This window comes from Corvus hawaiiensis, chromosome 30, assembly GCF_020740725.1.
Source record: "Corvus hawaiiensis isolate bCorHaw1 chromosome 30, bCorHaw1.pri.cur, whole genome shotgun sequence".
In the NCBI taxonomy this organism is placed as follows: Eukaryota; Metazoa; Chordata; class Aves; order Passeriformes; family Corvidae; genus Corvus; species Corvus hawaiiensis.
This window is the reverse complement of record NC_063242.1, coordinates 7,530,016-7,542,677: the sequence shown is the minus strand read 5'-3', so window position 1 is coordinate 7,542,677 and position 12,662 is coordinate 7,530,016. Positions and strand designations below refer to the sequence as shown.

The 12,662-nt window shown below is 44.0% G+C and overlaps 1 protein-coding gene and 1 long non-coding RNA gene across 4 annotated transcripts in view; both read left to right on the top strand.

Moving 5' to 3' along the window:
• Positions 1-3,243: 3,243 nt before the first annotated feature.
• LOC125318430 lies at positions 3,244-9,507 on the top strand. Of its 3 annotated transcripts, none has more exons than XR_007200350.1 (4): positions 3,244-3,321; positions 3,770-3,849; positions 5,088-5,195; positions 7,574-9,507. It is a non-coding gene; the product is annotated as an uncharacterized LOC125318430 (long non-coding RNA). The 3 variants fall into 3 exon arrangements; XR_007200349.1 differs by lacking the exon at positions 3,244-3,321 and adding an exon at positions 3,350-3,458; XR_007200347.1 differs by lacking the exon at positions 3,244-3,321 and having other exon boundaries at positions 3,535-3,849.
• A 607-nt stretch (positions 9,508-10,114) lies between these two features.
• Positions 10,115-12,662, top strand: part of ZNF407 (zinc finger protein 407) — a gene marked incomplete at its 5' end in the record, with an annotated part of 336,763 nt that continues 334,215 nt past the window's right edge. Inside the window, 2 exon segments of the mRNA XM_048289163.1 lie at positions 10,115-10,246; positions 10,248-10,344. Coding sequence (XP_048145120.1) covers positions 10,115-10,246; positions 10,248-10,344 — 229 coding nt within the window.

Genomic DNA, 12,662 nt, shown 5'->3' with positions numbered 1-12,662 from the left:
AACTGCTTGTTTTTAATTACATTTAAAGCATCAGTTTGCATTAATAATTAAGTCAAAAGCAAATGATACATTTTGAAATGAAAACACATTAGTTGAGAGTTCTGTTTGCTGTTTAGGCAAAACATCCAGCACAAAGCTCACAATTCAAATCTAGAGTTTTTAAATTTAAAATGTGATTTTTACTCTAACATAATTAATTCACACACAACCAAACCAGCTGAACCAGTAGTGTTATCCCTACTGCTACAAAAATGACAGTAATTAAATTACAGAAAGTAATTAGGATCTTTCCTGTCTCTCCTGCTATCTTCCTTCAAAAATCTGCAAGAACAAAGATGTGGATGTGGAATTCTATATAAGGGACTATAGTACTGCAGATAACTTGTATGAACAGATGATGTGGGAAGTTATTAGGATAAAAGCCTTGGCTGAATAAAAAAACCACAACCAAGCTTCTGATCTTCAGTAGCTCCTGTGAAATTTATAGGAGCTGGGCATAAAAGTAGCTGGCCTTTTAAGAGATCTGGGAACAGTAATAATCCAGGGTACTTGAGCATCACATCACATTCTCAATAAACACCCATTTTCAGCCCTACCTGAGGCTGTGAGGCTCACAGTTCAGCTGCAAGAGCTGAGTAAGGATTCTGCCTCTGGCTGCTGATGGTGTTCAAGGGGAAAAGGAGGACTTAGCTCAGTCTCTTACTTGTGTTGGCACTCCTGACTGCAGAACTACAGTGTAACTTTTAGTGCCTGTGTCAAGAGAGAAGACTTCAAGACAAGGACCAAAAGCCTCAAAGCCCAGAATATGCTGGTTTGCACATCATCACAGAATAATTCTCTGTGAACTGTCAATTAAGAACAATGTGATTCTTCTGGATATTTTTCAGCATGGGGAAAAGAGGTAAAACAGCCTCTTGATGTCCTTTAAACTCAGTTTCTCTGCAGTTTAAAAAATTCCTTTAAAAAACTGTGCCTTAAAAGATTTGTAGCCTACCTTCACCTCTTGAAAGCATTTAGGAACCAGCATGGTAATGACTGTTGCAGAGGTGAGTAATCCAGAGTCTGCACAGGATTCAGGGAAGATAGGTCCATGCTTAAAAGCTATCATACCACAGAGGTACATGAGGGAATATTGCTGAAGTATTTGAAGACATATAATTGACATAAAACATTTCAATCTCTGAGTTTGCAGTGGTTTTACAAGTTACAGAATATGCCAAGTTAGAAGAGACCCACAAGGATCATTAAGTCCAACTTTTAGTCCTGTACAGAAGCATCCCCAAATTAGTTTAAAACATAATTGAAAGAAACCTCTGCTCATAAATATGACCCTTTTGGCAGAAGAATAGAAAAGTTGGTGAGATGGAGGTGGCAGATTTCATCATAAAAGAGGCATGGAGACTGTGTTTTAGGAATAGGACTGCTCTGAAATACCACTATAATATATGCTGTCTATGTGTTCTACATTACAAAGTTGGAATGGAAGATGGGCTTATGTATTTTTTACTGCTGCTCTTTGGAATGACAAATAAAATAGAGTCAACAAAGAGCATAATTTTATAAGCATGGACACTATCAGAGCAGTGCACTTAAATAAGGTTCTGCTCTGAAATAGCCACTTACTGTCAAGTTAAAACCATGTGAGTGAAAGAGTGAGGCCACTGAATTATGCAGACCATCTCCATGCTCCTTCAGTCCCAGAGGAGAGAAAGAGCATAAAACTTCAGATTCTCCTGTCCATGAAAGAAAGAAAGCACTGGGAAAGCAAATCCCACCCACAGGGGTATTGAGAGCTACTCTTTCCTTCTTAGACCAAGTGTCCACCCTGTCTTTTCCTTTTTTTTTTTTTTTTTTAATTGTGCAGCATCTCATCAGCCTTTTGAAAAAAAGGAACAGTGTACATTTTTCTAAGGTCTGTACTGTTGTACAACATTTCTAGAAATGTCATCTCTTGGTTGCACTAACAGCTATTTGTTGCCACAGTAAGTTAGAGATAACTCTACAATACTAGTGTTAGAAATAGGATTAAAGTTTGCTTCTGTTTGTTAGCCCTAGCCTGGTATGCCATATCCCATGCCAGAGCATATTAGATATTCTCAAATCCTGACCAACTAACTACAGAGATCATATGTACAATTTGTGTGCCTACATATGCAGGCATGTAGCTGTATGTATATGTACACTTGCAAGATCTAATCCAGTCACTGATTTAAAAAAAAAAAATCTTGTCCATTCTGATTCAGGATTTTTTCTTACTAAGGACTGAATAATGGGAAAACAATATTGTGGGGATGTCCAAAAGCAGCATCTATATCTCTGAGAGCTTGACACAGGTGTCAAGACTTAGATCATAGGATCATAAAAGGGTTTAGGTTGGAAGGGACCTTAAAGATCATAGAATTATAGAATAGTTTGGGCTGGAAGAGACCTTTGGAAACCATCCAGTCCAAGATAACTGCAATGAGCAGGATCAAGTAGATCAGGCTGCTCAGAGCCCCATCCAAACTGACCTTAAATGTGTCCAGGGATGGTGCCTCCAACCACCTCTCTGGGCAACCAGTGCCAGTGTTTCACAGCCCCCAGAGTACATCTAACAGTACTAGGTGCCTATACACAGCTGCTCAAATTCTGCCCATCTCCCTGGTAGAGGAAGAATTGTCCCAAGTCTTCCTTTTTTCCTGTAGACTGTACATCCATGTTGTAGGGAATCAAACACTCAAGAATGGGATCATATTTTTCTATTGATTATTAATGTGAAAGAAATGAGAACATTTTAATTTCCATTTAAAATAGGGGGTTTAAGTGTGAAAGTCACTTTTTTATATTAGATAAACACAGTTTTTAATCCTTAAGTAATGTTTCAAAAGAGAAGACTGAAAAGTGTGTCAGTTAAAATCATGGAGAATAAGATGCTGACAATAGGAGCTGAAGGCACAGTGAGATGAGCAGCCTCCGGAGACTGAGAACTAATCAGGTCATTGTCTGCTTAGCCTGTGAAAGTGGAAATTAGGCTTACTCACATAGTTATGGGTTTCCTTTTCGGTTACACTACTCCCAAGAAGTTGACTTTGACTCCTGCTAGTTATTCCTTTCCGAATACAGCATTTGGCTTTTTTCACAAAATGTTATAAAAGGCCTTGCTAGTTAAGGATGTTCACAGTCCGTGTTTGGACAGGGAATATTGTGCAACTGTGCCTTTACCTGTGACACAGAGGCCCCTGCCACAGTGGCTGGTGCCAGTGAGGACCAACGAGTTCCCTTGTTTCTGCTGGAACATTCCAGTGCAAGCAACACGTAAAGTTAAATACTTATTGCTCCAAGGTAAAGCTTAACTGATTTTCAAGTTTATACCTTGTATCATAGCATATCTAGAATTTGAAGGGACCCATAAGGATCATCGAGCCCAACTCCATGTATGTCTGTATTTAGAGCTGCAGATACATCATGTCCTTTAGGAGGTGTGTCACTAAATATTTTAAACAAAGATATGAATGGAAAAACACAAACAGTTCCTTGTTAACAGAGTGCATATTTGTCTACTTTGCTCTACTGCCAAATATTTCAGTGATTTTCTCACTTGCATTCTTTGGAACAGTGTATGAAAACACCTCCATGTTGCAGATAATTTTGACAAATATATAGCAAAGGTTTTTCTGCAGTGCTGCTATGTTAGATTATATAAAAGTAGACCAGGAAATTCAAAACGATCTGCTAACAACACAAGCATGGTGGTATGCAATTTTGAAACCTCTTCATATTTCTTTTTCAGCTATGAACCTGAACCAGTGTGACTCTTCTCCCTGAAGTCACTTAGAAGGCATTTTGACATTTCCACTGCTTTCTAAAGAGGTAAGCGAAAGAGTCACCATCTGCTGTAATGGGAGGATCAGCAGTCCCTGCAAAACTTTTCAGTTGGTTCTCACATGGAATGAGTTGTTTGGATGGAGGACAATGGAGACAGTTCCTAGTTACTTCATCCACTCTCAGAGAGTTTTAAAAATTGTAAATACTATCTGAAAGTGTGCTTGCATTTTGTTATGTAATTTCACTCAGGTTCTTTGGGTGAAACGCGCCACATTCACTTACTCCTCAAGGCAGGAACAACAGCTGTGGTCTGTGGTTTTTTGTGGACTTAAACAGATGAGTGAAAGTGCAAACACACTTCCACAGGTGTGGAATTTGAATTCTTTTTGCTAAGAAACTTTACCCTTGGGAGGGCAAAAAACCCCAGCAAAACCTTGATTAATCTCCAAAGTCCACACTGCATAAGGTGCATCCTGACAGCAAAGAAAAATGGTCACATTCCTTACTTGATGAGCATTTGAGAATTTCAGTGTGTAACCAGGAAATTCTTCCCTTAAAGATACCAGTTTACACACATTCTTATTTCAGTGGATGTAGTTCTAACAGGACTAGGATGCGTGTGCCAGGTGAATAATATGTTGACTTAGTGAAAATGAAAAATAAGGATTAAATCTCTATTTCATGTAGTGTACTTTTTTTGCATATTATTTTCTGATCTGATACCACATTAAATCTTAATGTATTGATGCATAATGTACCAGACTTGATGTTGGTATTTGAGATATATGTCTATTTGAGAAACTTGCTTTGTGAGTTTGCAAGAGATTAACTGTACAGTGGTAGAGCTGTAAATTCTGGCAAGCCGGACATCTTCACGCATAACAGACAATACAGGGTAATAAATGACTCTCATTTTACTGCAATGAATTATTATTAAAATTAAATGAATTTTTATTAAAAACCCACAGTACAAGAAAACCAAATCCTTGGAGGTTTGGCAGAGTACACCTCCAGACAGACTTATACGTATCTGTAGTTAAATGAAACCAGATGTTGTGGATGTATGTGTGGCTACTGCTGATGTTGCTACCAGTCTCAAAATCCTTCTGATGATCTCTCACTGTAAATTAACATGAAGTGCTGGCCAATTGCATGTTCCCCATCCTTCTGATGCAGCTACAATTTTCTTTTTTTTTTTTTTTTTTTAATATCTGTAAGAATAATTCAAATATGCTTGTCTTCTTATTTGTGGAACTGAAGGGGATTTTTTTTTCTGAGCTTAGAATTGCAACTGTAACAGAAACTGGAAAATATTCAACATGACACATTCCTGACATATACCCTTCTGGTAGAAGAAACAAGTGGTGGCAGAGCCCTCGTATGAATTTCACGTAAGTTTGCATCAGTCTTTTCTTACAATTAGAAATGCAAGAGTTAGTACTGCTTTACTCATCTCCTGTGCATTACTGCCTTCCTGACAAGGCATCATATTCCATCAGCAGGGTTAACATCCTCAATTTGACAGCAACCCTGACATTCCAGTGACAATTTCAAAAGATAAAGTTTCATTTCATCACAGTGGAAGGACCAGTAAGATCCTGGAAGTACAATCTTTCTAAATCTGGCTTTGGTAGGGGCTTCTGGACACCAAAATTTATATAGTCCACTTTTTATTAAAAAACAGTGGAATGAAAGATAAATTTTAAACTAACAAGCAAACAAATAAAACCGTAATAGATGCTGTGCTAGCTTCACTCCTGGTGAACAAGCTAGCAATGGCAGTCTGTGCTTAGCCTTTGCTAAGTCGCCCTTATAAAGTGCCCAAAAAAGTGTTATCGGCCCAGGAAAGAAAATAATTCACCAGCAGTGTTCTCTAGGTGCTGGTGTATCTTAACATGGGATTTTCTGGAGGGAACAGCCTGAAGACTTGAAGGTAATGTCCATGGGTAAAATTTCTACCTGTGTGCTTCAAGTAACTTTAGTTATTTGTCAGCATGGAAAAAAACCCCACATCTGATTTATTGGTATATTGATATTGATGTATGTATCTAGAAAGCTGCATGCACAGAGACGTAAGCAAGGTCTCCTATCTGCATGTTTGGTATTGTGTATGCAAAACAGTTTAATTGTTTGTGCTTATATGCAATTGCTTTCTATGACCATTTTGAGATGTTGGCTACTGTGACACTGAGCAGACAGCTGGCTGACTACTGTTCCAGACTATTACGTATCATAGATATTACACACTTCTTACCACTCCTCAGCTGGACTGTAACTTGACTTAAGAGAAACGTAACTCAGATTATTCAGGATCTGATGCAAGATCACATCTGACTCTTCAAGTGCCTCAGTGAAGATACCTCTCTGTGCACATGCAGATAGATATCCGTGGCCCCCATGCTTCTGTATTTCAGACTGAATAGAAAGCCTTTAATAATACAGGCAAGACTAGGCCTGGATGATGCATCTTGTGAGCCAAATGAAAGCATTTGCAGTCACTGTTCCTCTCTTTTGTTAAGTGGGGGAACTTCAAGCACTATCTTGTTTTTTTTTTTAAATTCTTGCAATTTCTGTAAACTTAAACTTCTATAAGCGTATTTTAATTTCAAAGAACCCTTTTATTCTCTTCAAGCTGCTCAAAAATATTTTTCCCCCTGATTTTATGTAATTATAAGGAATTCAAACAAATACCTTCTAAGTGTTCCTTTAAAGCCTTTATATTTTTCTCAAACATTTATAATACACTTACAATAGCAGGAAAAGTTGGGAAACCACATAATTTTTATCACATTTTTACCTGCTTGCATAAGGTTCTTTATATCACAACAAAAAAATTTAACAAAAGGCACCTAGCAGTGGGAAAGCATTTTGTTTATGTAAAAATGGGTAACTATCTGTACTTCAAACAAGCTCCTTGGCAAAACTGGGCTGTGAACCCAGTGGTTAAAATGAAGTGAGTCAGAAGGTGCAGCCTTTAATCAAAGAGCGGGTGCAGGTGCCACGGGCAGTGCGACCTCGGTGGCACAAAGGCGCAGCCGTGCCCTGACGCCTCCTCTGGTTCCTAGAGCGGGTGTGGCTGCCCGGCCGTGGAGCGGGTTGGGCGGGGCTGTGCACGCTCGCTTTGGACACCAGGCACAGTGGGCACTGAAATGCTGTCATGGTTCCCTCCACAGGGGCAGCTCCCCACAAATCCACATCAGAGCTGCCGCCATCTGGCCTCAGCTAGCCCATACATGCTCAAGTGTGTCACTGGCAGTGCCCTCTGTGACCCTGCCGAGCCGGCCAGAAGCCACCTGTGTTTTGCCCAGGCTGCCATTCGGCCGAGGCAGTGCTGGAACCAGCTGAGCCGTGGATCACAGCAGTGCTGCACCAGTGCTAAGCGAGGGACCAGGATCATGGGACCACGGCGGATTCATAGAATTGGTCATTGCAATTGTCCATTGTTAAAAAAGACCTTTATGGAGTCCAACCATTAACCCAGCACTGCCAAGTCCACCACTAAACCATGTCCCTAAGTGCCACATCTTTAAATACCTCCAAGGATGCTGACTCAACCAAATTCCATCAGTTTGAACAGCATGCAGCAGCAGGTCAGTCAAACTGGAATATTGCACTTTGCTTCCTGAATCACACACCTTTACAAATGGGCAAAATAACTTGCATTAAAAAGGGAAAGTATACATACATGTGTATATATATGCATAGGTAATTGACACTAAAAGGTTTCTTGGTGTTTATATCCTAATTATTCTGTTCCATGTTTTCTTAGGAGTTGGAACTGCAGAATAAAGATATATGCAAGTTTTCTTCAAAAATGTGCTACTCTGTAAAAAACCAGTGGTGGTTAAGAAACCCTTACGGACAGTACTGCTGATGACTTGATACCCTACAGACACCATGGTGTCCTTTGGAGGCCCTGCCAGCGACATTCTATTTATGAGACCATCATTGAGTCACGGAGTTATTTCTTCTAAACAAATCTGATGGGAAAACCCATGACTCAGAGTTGGTAAGTGGTATTACGGTGACTGCCTTTATCTTGCTGAATGATTTCTGGTAGTAGTAATCACAAAGCTCTGTGTGTTTTCTGTACAGGAGCAAACACAGAATATTAAGTAGGAAAGGTAGGGAGAGTTTTAAGTTACACAGCTAAGTACAGAGCTGGTACTACTCTTAAAATGAGCAACATTTCTAGTGAAATCAGTATTTTGGTGTGGTAGAAATACAGCATGAACATTCCTAGTGTCGCATTCTGTCAGAAAATAAATATAGTCTATGTTTACAATCCATTGATAAACTAACTTATTAACTAATTAGATCCTTGTTAATTACTCATTGACTTACTCAGCTTGCATTCTAATCTATTTTTATTAGCATAAATATTTCAGAGCACAGAACAACCACTTTTCAGCACAACTTTAGAATTCTGTATATACCTGTCAGAACATTAAATGTAGGGATATCTGTACACATTTAATAAATACAGCTTAGAATTACAAAATAAAATTAGTAATTTTTGGTACAGGTATAAATTTTTTTAGATTAATAGTGATTCTGCCTCAGATGCTATTTCTCCCATACCAATGGCTCCCTCTTCAGGCTGTTCCTAAAATATGCTGCCTCTTTTCATTTTGTTAGAACTATTCCCACTTACAAAACTCCAGCTCTCATAGTCATGTCTTTTTCTCCACTATGTTTCCTCACAGTAGGTAACTGATGAAGTAACTGATGGACCAGGCAGGCTCACTTGGTGTTACTTGAGACCCAGACCTACAAATCTTTTAAGGCACATGAAAGGAATTTTTTAAACTGCAGAGAAACTGAGCTTAAAGGACATCAAGAGGGTGTTTTATCTCTTTTCCCCATGCTGAAAAATATCCAGAAGAATCACATTGTTCTTAATTGTATTATTCTTACAACTGCTAGTGGTTTCTGTAGACTTTCAAACTATTAAATCTAAATATGTATCTAAAATCCCAAAGATACCTTTACTACAAATTTAGCCATATTCTGTGTGTATTTCCTATCATACACAGAACAACTAAATTCTGTAGTATAGCCCTTAGGCAGAGGAAAAGGAGCTAGCCCTCTTCACTGATGTCCTGTGTGGTACTTCAGCATTTTAATTTGTTCATTCATTTAAAATCTTTCCCAAAACACTGATAAAGTCTTGGGCGCTCCACTTCGCTTCAATGAAAGGCTCAGGCGACAGCAACTGCTTCATTTTCAACCCATTCCTACAGTCTTTACAACCCACGACAGAATTGGCATTGCTGTGCCATAAATTTAGCAGATTAGCCAGCGACTAACTGGCTGAATAGAACTCTTGTCACTTTTAGTTGGTAAGCTCGTGCACACTGCATGACTGGAAAAAGTCAGTGAACTGCAGATGTATTCCCAGTGAGGTGTTCTCTCCTAGTGACTCTGTGTGACGGCCTTGAAGAATGCTAAATGCTGTTTAATTAAGCTACTCTGTCTATTAAAAAATGTTGTGTAATCAGGACGTAAATGGGAAACCTGAATTTTTAAAAACCATAAGCAACAGTGAAAAAGCAACTGCATTTCACCACAGAAGTCTGAAGACTCTTTAGATGACTCTTTGCTTTGATATTGATCATGTAACTTGTCTCAAGGAAGAAACAAAGAACACTTAGGGTTTCATCATCACAGTTTCTTCACGAATTTATAAAGTACAAAATACTTTACAAATAGCCTCCCTCCTGCCTTTTTCAACTGTTCCTCTCTTGAACTGCACTCCCTGAAAGATATTTTAAGTACAGCTTGGAGCGTGGGCACCACCTCCGACTGATAACCTTAGTGAATGGCTGCGGCGCTGTACGACAAGGACTTGTTTTCCCCTCCCCCAGAACAGGTTTCCCATGGACCAGATCCAAGTCTCGCTGCAGTGCGATGCAGGGTGAGAACGTGAGGCACAGCTTTACGCGCAGCCCTGCGCGGCCCGAGGTTACACCGGCGCAACGCAGCGCCAGGGCTGCAGTGGGGGCAGGGGGCACAGGCAGGCCGGGCTGCGCCACGCTCCAAGAACGGGCAGCTTCGGGAAGCTCCACAAGCGCACCCGCTGGCTCCTGCCACCCCGCCTGCCTTCGTCCGGCAGGCGCACGAAGCTCCGGCCTCACCGGCACGCGCATCCCGGGAAAACCCTCGGGGCTCCGTGCTCCGGCCTCACCAGCACGCGCATCCCGGGAAAACCCTCGGAGCTCCGTCCTTTCTTTTGGGACTATCCCTTCCTGGGACGATGTGGGGGGCAGCAGGAGCCGGGAGTTAGGGACGATGTCAGGGCAGGGCAAGATGGCGCCAGGGCGCGCGCGGCGGCAGCCGTTGGGCGCGCGGCCCCTCACGCCGGCGGCGGCACGAGCGGCGCCTCCGCACCGGCTCCCGCCCCGCCGGCGCCGCCGCGTCACGTGGGCGCGCCTCGCCCCCGCCCCCCGCGCGCCGGGCGTGACGCAGCGCGGCGGATCTACGGCGCGCCACTGGTGACACGGCTCAGCACAAGCGGAGGCGCTCGGCTCCCCCCGCGCGGTAAGCGCTGCCCGCCGCGGCGCGGCAGCCCCGTCTCGCCGCCCGGCGGCGCGGGGCGAGCTGCTAGCTCGGCCCTCGCGAGGGGGGCTCATGGGGTCGCCGCGTCGCCGTCTCCCCTCGGGCTTTTTGGGCCTCTGCGCTGCCGTCGTTTTTTTTTTTTTTTTTTTTTTTTTTTGGAGTGGGCGGGCGGGCTGTGGCGCACCGGCGGAGCCAATCCCGTGCCTGCTTCCTCCCAAGCTGCTCGCCGATTGGCCGGGGTGCCGAGGGCGGGAAGAGCGCCCCTTGCGCCCATTGGCCGCCGCAGCCGGCCCCGGGGCCGTGGCGGGTCTTCCCTTCCGCTCTGCCGCGGACGGGCGCGGCGGGGAGAGGGCACGGGAATGGGCGGGGGGAGCGGGGACGGAAGGAGCGAGGGAGAAGCGGGTGGGGTGGGGACCCGCGCGAGCCGCCACCACGTTGCGCGGCTCCGGTTGCAGCGTGCTCCGGGCTCCTCCCCGGTTCCCTGTGTCCCCCCCCTCCCCGCCCTTCGCCCAGTTCCGTAGGGTCGGTGCGCACGCGCGAGGCTCCGTCGGGCGGGGCTGTGGCGTGAGGGGACAGCGGGGCACGGTGGCGGTGGGCGTCGGCCCCGTGCAGCCGCCGCCCCGCGAGGACGGCACCGGGCAGCGGCCCCGAGCCGCCGTGCGGGACCGTTTGCGCGGCCGCGTCTGCGCAGGCGCGGCGGGGCGGGGCGGGGCGGGGGTGAGGCCGGCCCGGGGTGGGCGTTCGGATGTGTCGGCGTGTGGGGTCAGGCGCTGCCTGAGTGGCTTCAACCCCTCTTTTACTTCCCCCTCCTATCCCGAAGGTTGCTGTAGAGTAAGAGGGGATGAGCTTTGAGAAGTGCAGCAGTTGGCGGTGAGGGACGACGCACGTGACTGCAGGAGCTCTGTACGTGGGTCTTACAAGGGATAAAGAAAGGGTTGTACTTGCTTTCCCTTTATTCTGCTTCGGTCACCAAGCAGAGCAGTGACAGAATTACAGAATTAGGTTAGAAAAGAGCTCTGATGCACCGAACACCGTCTTGTCAACAGACCATAGTACTGCGTGGCCCATACAGTCTTTCCTTAAACACCTCCTGGGACAGGGACTCCATCACCTCCCCGGGCAGTCCATTCTAAAGTCTAAACACACTTTCAGTGAAAAAATTCTAATGTCCAGCCTAAACTTCCACTGGTGCAGTTTTAGGCTTTTGTGCTCTAATCCTGTCGCTGGTGCCTGGGAGAAGAGGCCGATCCCCACCTGGCCACACCCTCTTTTCAGGTGGTTGTAGAGAGTGATAAGGTCTCCCTTGAGTCTCATTTTTTCTAGGCTAAACAATCCCAGCTCCCTCAGCCATTTCTCGTAGGATTTGTGCTTCAGACCTTCTGCTTGTTTACTGCCTTCCTCTGGAGGTTAGACTCTTGAGTTATGAGCATCTCCTGTGCTCTCACAGTCTTGTGATTTTCAACATGGTTTTGTCTGATCAAGGGAGTCAGAGTAGACTCTTAGGGAACCTGCCGGATTGTGGCAGGGAAAGCAATTTCTCATAAACAGCATAGCAACGTTAACACATTTCTGAGGGTGTGTGTGTCTTGAGTAGGAAAGATCATTAAACCAAAACTACTGCTTTAGGTAGCCTTTGAGGGATAGTTGATCATCTGTATGTCCTTTATATAGAAGAAATTTTCTAATATAAAGGTGGTGAGGCATTGGCACAGGTTGCCCAGAGAGGTTGTGGATGTTCCATCCCTGCAAATGTTCCAAGGCCAGGCTGGATGGGGCTCTGAGCAACTGGGTCTTGTGGAAAGTGTCCCTACCCATGGCAGGGGTGTTGCAATTAAATGATCTTTAAGGTGCCTTCCAACCCAAGCCTTTCTATGAGTCTGTGATTCTGTCTTGTTTAATTTGACTTGAGCAAAGTTTCCTGTTGCTCCTTCGAATAACTAGTGTGGCCTGTGAACCACAATGTTAATACTAAATGCAGTGTTAGTTGGAGGAAGGAAAGGAAAAAACCATTTGTGATCTGAATGCTGTAGCAAGCAGTGATCTTAGAATCTGCATAGTTAAAAGTTTTGTTTCTGTTTTCCTGTGCCCTCTTTTCTTCTTTGTGTGGTTGTACTGATGCAGGCTTGCAAGACCTTGGCTTTGTCATGTGCTTGTGCTCATCCATATCATACTAAGCATGATGGTAACACCTAGGGGGTAGTAAACAATGGAAATCCAAAAGTGCAAGGGTAATAGCGGCAGTGGTGGATTTGCTGATGGTGCAAAGCCGTAACAGACTAACATACAATTTAAACACTGGA